The 9,826-nt window shown below is 40.2% G+C and overlaps 1 protein-coding gene across 1 annotated transcript; it reads left to right on the top strand.

Annotated features, from left to right (window-relative positions):
* Positions 1-3,070: 3,070 nt before the first annotated feature.
* LOC111972336 (hyaluronidase-5-like) lies at positions 3,071-5,663 on the top strand. Its single transcript, XM_023999353.1, has 3 exons — positions 3,071-4,026; positions 4,657-4,746; positions 4,890-5,663. Exons 1-3 carry the CDS (start codon positions 3,085-3,087, stop codon positions 5,289-5,291), a joined length of 1,434 nt encoding a protein of 477 aa, XP_023855121.1. The 5' UTR covers positions 3,071-3,084; the 3' UTR covers positions 5,292-5,663.
* The last annotated feature ends 4,163 nt before the right edge of the window (positions 5,664-9,826 follow it).

Raw genomic sequence — 9,826 nt, 5'->3', positions numbered from 1 at the left:
GAAAATCAGTCTTCTCACAAAAACGTCTGTTGTGTCCGAAGGGCTTGAGCTATTATGACCAGTCTTTTGAAAGGGGGAGACTCTCACGAATGATGTTCTCCATTTTGCTCTATGACTGCTCTTTGCTCTAAGCTAACCGCTACAGGTAAAAAAATTAAAAAAAGTTTTGTGCCTACCCAAAAAAGGGGTTAAATATGTGTAGAAAATATACATATATTTCCTGAGTTATATTTCCTGAGTCTCCTAGAATTAAGACAAACACTTCAAAACCTTGTTTCTTATGATTTATTTTTGGACTGTCCTTTTTTCTATTTATGAATGTGTTATTCAATGTGATTCTATGGGCTTTAGTGAAGGCCAAAATCAATATTTTCTTACATTTTTTAAATATATATATATATATATATATATATATATAGAGATTTTTTAGACCTAAAAGACATAAAAGGTCCTAAAATTCCAAATCAAATAGCTAAATGATCCATAGTATGACCATCTAAAAACAAATCCAGATTTCAACTTAGCACCCCCCCCTCCCCCAATGTCTTAGACTCCAAAGAATTAACAGATTCGATCTATATGATGAAATTACTGGCTACGTATGTACAATTACTCAGCAGTACATTTCCAACTTAAACTGACCAAGCATATTGAGGGAAAGATACTAGAGACAAAGCATTCCTTGTGTGTCATGACACATAGCAAGGATATTTGGTGGTGTCCACACATTGTTGTGATAAACATGTTTCCTCATACCCCCCTCCAGGCACAGAAAAGTTCATTTTAAACCTGTTCATATCAACGAATCCCAATAAATAGAACCCCCTGAGGGAGTCACAAGACCTTGCATATAAATCAAAGTCTGTCTTCTCTGTGCTGACAAGGTTACGTAAGCATTTGCTTTGTAACACCAAGCTACGCTCAAAGCTATTGCAGAACGTATTTAGAGACACACTATTTAAATTTCCCAGATGAGACCTGGGGTGAGGTTTGTAGTAAGGGATCAAACATTTTGAGCAGGAGAAGGGGAAATACAGAGTGTGCTGGATTGCAAGGCGTTTGTGTGAGAATCCCTGGAACAGGTGTGTGCACATTCATGTTGTAACCTTTAATCCTTTGTTCTACCAGCTTGACAACTTTGTTTCATCTCATTTTCTCTTATGTTATTGTTTGAAGTATGTTTGAAGTGGTATAGATGTAGGATCTTAATTTTAGCCAGTTCGCAACAGCAGGAAAATAATCCTGCAGCAAAAGGAAATGTGAATTATTATGTGGATTATAATTAATGGACATTTTAGTAGGGGTTGATTCATTTTTCAAAGTGGAAATGACAAACTTTAGAAGCATTTTTAAACCTTGAATACATTACAAGTTTGCATTTCCTGATGTGCAGGAAAATTCTCAGAAACAAAAGAGCGATCACATTAAGATCCTACATCTGTAGTGTTTTGTCTTGGTCAGTGATCGCCTGTCTCTTGTCCTTTCTATAGCCTTGTTGAGATGTGTGCTGATAAAACATTGAAGTCAAGCCACCTGTGGCTGTTGTGACATAAGTTCCAATTTTATGACCCATAATAAAATATAAAGTATAGTGATTTAATGTGAGGAATGTGCCTCTGGTGGGTAATTCCATTGGTGAGTAAGAGTGGGAATTGGAGTTGATGATCATTGATTAGTAATGCCTGACGTGTGTCTAAATTCCTGTCTGCCATGTAAACTAATTGAGATGGTGGTAATGCAACGCGCCGTTTGTAGGTTTCAGAGAGTGGAACATCAGCTATATTAAAGAAAAGACTTGGACACGAGACAGCTTAACTGGATGTGACTTTATTCCAGGACAACCACCATCCGAATTAGTTCAGGTGAGAGATACATGTACACTCTTAGAAAAAGAGGCTGTCCTCATAGGAGAACCCTTTGAAGAACCCCTTTTGGTTCCAGGTAGAACTATTTTGGGTTCCATGTAGAACCCTTTCCACAGATGGTTCTACATGGACCCCAAAATAGTTCTACCTTGAACCAATAAGGGTTCTTCCTGGAACCAAAAAGTGTTATCTTATGTGGACAGCCGCAGAGCCCTTTTGGAACCCTTTTTTCTAAGAGTGTAGAACTGGGACAATAAACTCTGACCATACCAATCACTTATCGCAGACATTTTGCAGATATCCTTCATTAAAATAAGTAGCATTTACTACAGAAATGTGAAATTCGTTTGTTAATATGGGTGACTGTTCATTTTACAATTGATGACTTCAACCATCAAACTATTTGTAGTTTAAAGTATATAAAATATATATATATATATATATATATATGTGATGCACATTAATGCTATAAATGTATCGTTCTATTTATCATAATCACATAAATTCAGGCAATTTTTGTCCATATCACCGAGCTCTAATTCACACGTCAGGCATTGCTAATCAATGATCATCAACTCCAATGCCCACTCTTCCAGTTGCAATACATTGTGAAATAGTACAAGTGCCAACGGGTGTTCTTGAGGAAAGAGAAAAACAGAACAAAGATCAGATCTTTACCCTTTACATAATAATGGAATGTCTTATTATTCTTACCTCTACTGCAGGGGAAATGGGGTGGTCATTTTCAGCAGTTGAGAAATCACAGATATGATTGAATACAATGTGCTTAGTTTTGTGCTGATGTCATTCTCTATTGCCTCCATTTTGACTATTACTTCTATTTTTACAATTTGTGCAGTGTTTGGTTGTATTTTCCACTCCACACAAGATGTTCCCTCACAGAAAAATGTAATTATTTTTTATTGAATTGAACACTTCAAAATGTAAAGCTTTTTTGAGTAGATGGTGCAGGATAGAATGCTGATCAATGATGTCACAGTTATGTTTGTATTTGCCAAAATTACATCAAACAAAAACAAATACTTGTTCTTTGAAAGGAAATCTGCTTTGAAAAGAAAGGTAGTGCAGAACACATTTACCTACTTTAATCTGGGTCTGATGTGCTTTCTATTGATACTGCTCCAAAACATTACTCACAATAACTTTGACTGATTATGCTCTGTTTTCCCATCTTAAGGAATAAGACACAGAGTTAAAAATGAATCTGGACAGGGTCTCCTTTCGTGGACTGCACTTCGTGGAATGTTTTTTTCTCATGACTCTGCTGGGAACTAACTGGGCACTACCTAAAACAGACCCACCTGTAGATCCTGACTACCCCTTCCTATTCATGTGGAACGCTCCCACAGAACTCTGCGAGACCAGATTTGGCGTGGGTCTCAACCTCTCCCACTTCCAGTTAGTGAGCAGCACTTTGAAGTCTGCCACCAACCAAAGCATCTCCATTTTCTACACTGACCGTTTCGGCCTCTTCCCCTACGTGGACGAGGACACAGGGGAAATGTATGACGAAGGCCTTCCACAGCTGATTGATTTCCAGGAACACCGTGAGCAGGCCGAAGATGACATTGAATACTACATCCCCGAAGACCAACCGGGCCTCGCCATCCTTGACTTTGAGGAGTGGCGACCACAGTGGGTCCGGAACTGGGGCAGCAAGGACATCTATCGAGATCTCTCAATTGAGACTGTGAAAACCAAGACCCCAACCTTATCCGACGACGAGGCCGAAGACAGAGCCAAGATAGTGTTTGAGCGAGCAGCAAAGCGATACTTTCTCCGATCTCTCTTGGTTGGGAAGAGGCTAAGACCCAACAGGCTTTGGGGATACTATCTGTACCCGGACTGTTACAACTACGACTACAACCAGGATATGAGTGATTATTCTGGGAGTTGTCCTGAGCTTGAGCAAGAGAGGAACGATGAGTTGATGTGGCTATGGAAGGAGTCCACTGCTCTTTATCCATCCATCTATCTGGAGCTGATCCTGAGAGATTCCTACCAAGCCCGCCTATTTGTCCGCCACCGCATTCAGGAAGCTATGAGAGTATCCATGCTCCCCAACCAAAGTTACGCCATTCCTGTCTACGCCTACATCCGCCCAGTTTTCAAAGACAGTGGTGATGACTACATGTCAGAGGTCAGTGAACACTGTCAAGAGATCTGAAAACGATTTCTGTACCTGACAGCACACTAACTGGCCTAAAACCAGACATAGCCTAAACCAGGGGTCTGCAACTAGATTCAGCCGTGGGAGAGGATGGAACTTAATTATAATAATTTGTACACTGCATAATTGACCACAACTAAGCCCAAAAAGAGATTGTATTTCAAAAGAACAATACTTTCATACCTTGATCACATATGTCTCTTATTATATTTGTGGGAATAATTTAATAGATTTCCTAAATGAAACAAATGTTTTACTGGAATCCTGGTGATTTTTTATGTTGCTAAAAACTTTTGTTGTTGTTGCTAAAAACCTTTTGCCGACCCCTGGCCTAAATGTCTCAAGAGTAGAGCTAAAAAATCATAGTGATCTCTCTATCTTTTTCTTTAATCCTCTGTTCTACCAACATGACAACTTTGTTTAGTCTCATTTTCTCTCATGTTATTGTTTGAAGTGTGTTTGAAGTGCTAGTGTTTTGTCTTGGCAAAATGTGTATCCTTTAAATGACTTGGTGTGATTTGTATCTTTTAAATGACTTGGTGGGGGTGTATTGTGTCATAGTGATTTTCCCTTATGGCTTTGTAACTCTGTGGTTTCCAGTATGACCTGGTTAACACCATTGGGGAGGCAGCTGCCCTGGGAGCGGCTGGGGTGATCTCCTGGGGAGACATGAACGTCACTGACTCAGAGGTATGCTCCTTATTTCTATACAGATCTATTTCATATGCTTCTAAGAACAATCCATACATCTTTAACACCTAAATGCATTTAATCAAGTATTTAATGTAAACACAACAAAAGCACTTTATCATTCTGCCCTTAACTTTTCACAGGACTCCTGTTTCAATGCCAGACGCCACCTGGAGAAGATCATGAATCCATACATCTTGAATGTTTCCACAGCATCGCGGCTGTGCAGCGAGGCTTTGTGTCGGGCGAATGGCCGATGCATAAGAAAGCACTGGGACAGAGACGACTACCTACACCTCAACCCATATACCTTCCAGATCAAGAGATATAAAACAGGCAATCTGGCTGTGAAGGGTGAAATGTCCCAATATGAGATTGACTGGTTTGCTGACAGATTTGACTGTTTGTGCTACTCTGACAAACCATGTCAGTCCTCCATTACTCTAAACTCCTTCCCCAACTTTGTCCAAAGCAATGGAACTCCCCAATACTTCCAACCGTTTGTCATTCTGACTTCTGTCTGCAGTATGTATGTTTTTTTGTAATGATGTGCAACATCACAGGAAGCTGGTGAAGGGAAGACTGCTAATAATGGCTGGAAGGGAGTGAATGGATTGGTATCAAGCATAAGAAAACCATGTGTTTGATACCATTTGATTTATTCCGTTCCAGCCATTACTATGAGCCCAATTAAGGTGCCACAAGCCACCTGTGATGTATGTGTATTGTGGACAAAAGGAGGTGTTGTACTGTGTTGTACTGTCACTTGGAGTTTCCAGGGCTTCTTGAGTTTATGTTTGGGAGACTAGTTTGGGTTGCTACCATATGTAAAAAATTCTAATAAAAAAGTTCAGGTAAAAGGTATGAACACACTGCACTTTTGGTGAAAATACGAAAACATAATTGAAACTGCTGTGAAAAGTGTAAACACATTTGATGGTGAAATACCATCATTTCCAAGTAAAGACAAGATCACAAGTGTAACTGGATATACTGTCTATCCACAACCTTTAACTAGGTTTCTAATGTGATATACTGTATATCCACAACCTTTAACTAGGTTTCTAATGTGATATACTGTATATCCACAACCTTTAACTAGGTTTCTAATGTGATATACTGTTTATCCACAACCTTTAACTAGGTTTCTAATGTGATATACAGTACCCAATATCTTATGACACTGTAAGGCCAGAATTCATCAGGTATATAGACAACTGGCATTTCCTGTCAATGTCAAGTTTCCTGTTCACAAATCTCCAGATGGCTTTCAAAACCTGTTGTTTAGCTCGAGGGAACTTTGTGTCTGTCTGACAGATTTTTAAAAAAAATACATTGATCATGAAAATACTTTTTAACTCTGCATTGCTGGGAAAAGGCTCGTAAGTAAGCATTTCTCCAGATGGCTTTCAAAACCTGTTGTTTAGCTCGAGGGAACTTTGTGTCTGTCTGACAGATTTAAAAAAAATACATTGATCATGAAAATACTTTTTAACTCTGCATTGCTGGGAAAAGGCTCGTAAGTAAGCATTTCACAGTAAAGTCTATACCTGATGTATTCGGGCATGTGACAAATAAAATGTGATTTGATTTCAGTCATTTCTCACAGATATTATTGGACGTTGCAGATCCACATCATGAATCCATGTGTCTTCTGGCTAGAGTGCCTATGTGTCTCACTAAGGGGACAATGTAAACAAATAAACCAGACCATACCACTATGTTCCACCCGAGGTCCTTGTTGCTTTTAGCGTTCCTCCATTTGAAAACATGTATCCAGTAGACTCGCCTAGCCAGACAGGAAGGGAATGCATCATGAAAAAGGGCAATGTAAATTCAACTCCTGCTGATAGTGTAAAGTAACTGTAGGGGGCGATAAATCCATATTTTGCACTGATTCCTCTGGGTTAGTCAAGGGATAACAGTGACAACAATTCCTCTCATATTTTTATTTAACCTTTATTTAACCAGGTAGGCAAGTTGAGAACAAGTTCTCATTTACAATTGCGACCTGGCCAAGATAAAGCAAAGCAGTTCGACACATACAACAACACAGAGTTACACATGGAGTAAAACAAACATACAGTCAATAATACAGTAGAAAAATAAGTCTATATACAATGTGAGCAAATGAGGTGAGATAAGGGAGGTAAAGGCAAAAAAAAGGCCATGGTGGCGAAGTAAATACAATATAGCAAGTAAACACTGGAATGGTAGATTTGCAGTGGAAGAATGTGCAAACTAGAGATAGAAATAATGGAGTGCAAAGGAGCAAAATAAATAATACAGTAGGGGGAGAGGTGTTGTTTGGGCTAAATTATAGATGGGCTATGTACAGGTGCAGTAATCTGTGAGCTGCTCTGACAGCTGGTGCTTAAGCTAGTGAGGGAGATAAGTGTTTCCAGTTTCAGAGATTTTTGTAGTTCATTCCAGTCATTGGCAGCAGAGAACTGGAAGGAGAGGCGGCCAAAGGAAGAATTGGTTTTGGGGGTGACCAGAGAGATATACCTGCTGGAGCGCGTGCTACAGGTGGGTGCTGCTATGGTGACCAGCGAGCTGAGATAAGGGGGGACTTTACCTAGCAGGGTCTTGTAGATGACCTGGAGCCAGTGGGTTTGGCGACAAGTATAAAGCGAGGGCCAGCCAACGAGATCGTACAGGTCGCAGTGGTGGGTAGTATATAGGGCTTTGGTGACAAAATGGATGGCACTGTGATAGACTGCATCCAATTTATTGAGTAGGGTATTGGAGGCTATTTTGTATATATCCCGTTTTGGGTGGGAAACACCTCATGGATTCAATGAAATACATTTTGAAACCAATAAGGCAACTTGAACTGGTTACATCATTTCACATAGCAATGACACATTGCACTCATCATTCATTGAAATGACCGTTAAACAGCAGGACATATCCCAGTGTCCTTAATAAGAGGTCAACAGTAACTCCATCAAGTGCTTTTCTATTCAGTAAAACCTTTGATATTCAGTGAAGTTATTGCTTCCACAGGTGGCATTCTAATACTGGGTAGCCACAGTCCAGCTGAATGAAACAGTGCAAATGGTTTACAGCATTACACAGGGCCCTAAGCATGACACATCAACACACACTGATGTGACACCGGGTGACTGTCTGCGATTAGAGTGGGTTAACACTCATCTCAAGGGTGGGTGGAGGTGGTCTTTACAACTACAGAGTGAACTAAGCGGCATTGGCTCTCTCAAGTGCAACACAAAAGGGGGTCTATAGCCGGACAGTGTATCTGCACAAACCATTCAGCAATGACTCAGCTTGAATACAACTGTCAAGGCTGAGAAAAAGCATTGCTCTTTGGTGGTTGTTTGTCCACTATGATAAGGAGGATTGGAGGATTGTTACTTCTCATGTCTGCTGTAGTTTAGAGTAGCTGATCTTAATAGAGTCTTTTTTTCTTCTAAAATGTCGTATGAATGTCACCATGTCAGGGAAATGTTAGGAACAGTTTTGAGTGACCCACTCCTTTCATCAGAGCACTCAATTCAACATCTAAAGGACATGGACACAACGCTGACTCAACCAGTGTCTGCCCAGTGGGAAGTGTTACATCTGACAGAGAGAGAAGTCATTTAGAGAAAGGACTGGGGAATGCAGTAACATGATCTAATGTACTCTCTTAGAACAGCACCTTAAAGTTACTATGCTGCAGGGTAAGCCCTAATGGTTATTATATTTCATGAGTCTGAGAATGCTACATTGATTTAGATTAGGGAGAGCATGCTGATGTGGGGAGATCAAATCCCTTTGTCTGAAGACTTAGATTAGGGAGAGCATGCTGATGTGGGGAGATCAGAATCCCTTTGTCTGAAGACTTAGATTAGGGAGAGCATGCTGATGTGGGGAGATCAAATCCCTTTGTCTGAAGACTTAGATTAGGGAGAGCATGCTGATGGGGAGATCAATCCTTTTGTCTGAAGACTAGATTAGGGAGAGCATGCTGATGTGGGGAGATCAAATCCCTTTGTCTGAAGACTTAGATTAGGAGAGCATGCTGATGTGGGGAGATCCAAATCTCCTGTCTGAAGACTTAGATTAGGGAGAGCATGCTGATGTGGGGAGATCAAATCCCTTTGTCTGAAGACTTAGATTAGGGAGAGCATGCTGATGAGGGGAGATCAGATCCTTTTGTCTGAAGATTTAGATTAGGGAGAGCATGCTGATGAAGGGAGATCAAATCCCTTTGTTTGAAGATTAGGGAGAGCATGCTGATGTGTGGAGATCAAATCCCTTTGGACTCCATTCTTTTCAGGAGTCAAATTAATGTTTGATGAATATGAAATGAAAATGGCAGAAATTACAAGACAGCAAATACGTAATGTGCCCCTGGTGTTTGTCCGTGTGTGTGTGTCCGTGTGTGTGTCTATGTGCAATTGTAAGCACCTCTGTTTGTGGGGTGCTGGGGTGGGGCGTGGGTTTGGGCATATTTATGCGTACTTGTCTTCTTGTCAACATATGTTTGTTTTGTGTGTGTGTGTGTGTTTAGCGAAACACACACACAAAATAAACCTTGCTACACACCTGCTGCCTGTGCCTCACTGCATTGAACTTCCCTTATGAAAAAAACCCACGAGGTCACGTGATCACATGTGAAATTCACATGGTTTCTCCGTAAGGATTTTCTTTGATTTCTGTATGACTGTGAGATACAAGAGGACTGCTTCCAATACAGAGAGCTGAGGCTATGAAGTTCCAACCCAGTGTGGGATACTCACAGAAACAAGAACGAATCGTTAAATCTCTATAATCCACTGCAGAAAACCTCAATCTCCTCTCTCCTAAAGCAATAGCCATCTACAGAGAGAGTGAGAGCCTTGATATCACCATGGTTACAATTCTAATCACATTCTCATCTAATTTCCGTCACAAAACAAAACTTCTTATCGACATACTGGAGTATTATCAAGTTAATCCTGACAACTATAATCCACATTGTTTCCCTCTAGAAAGCTAATCATTGGATAATATCTGGGAACCACAAATTAAGTAGTTTTTTCAAGACAGTTTTGCCATGTTTAACTTTGAAAGGTCGAGGATAGGATGAAGT

The sequence above is a fragment of the Salvelinus sp. IW2-2015 genome, linkage group LG13 (genome assembly GCF_002910315.2).
Source record: "Salvelinus sp. IW2-2015 linkage group LG13, ASM291031v2, whole genome shotgun sequence".
Taxonomy (NCBI): domain Eukaryota; kingdom Metazoa; phylum Chordata; class Actinopteri; order Salmoniformes; family Salmonidae; genus Salvelinus; species Salvelinus sp. IW2-2015.
The sequence above is the reverse complement of the archived record's forward strand: the minus strand, read 5'-3'. Positions and strand labels throughout refer to the sequence as shown.

What these genes read in the sequence shown, in the direction of transcription:
- LOC111972336 (XM_023999353.1), top strand. Translation starts at nt 3,085, where the DNA reads ATGAATCTGGACAGGGTCTCCTTTCGTGGACTGCACTTCGTGGAATGT. An exon ending in GTGATGACTACATGTCAGAG is followed by an intron (nt 4,027 to 4,656) that starts GTCAGTGAACAC and finishes TGTGGTTTCCAG; the next exon opens with TATGACCTGGTTAACACCAT. An exon ending in TGAACGTCACTGACTCAGAG is followed by an intron (nt 4,747 to 4,889) that starts GTATGCTCCTTA and finishes AACTTTTCACAG; the next exon opens with GACTCCTGTTTCAATGCCAG.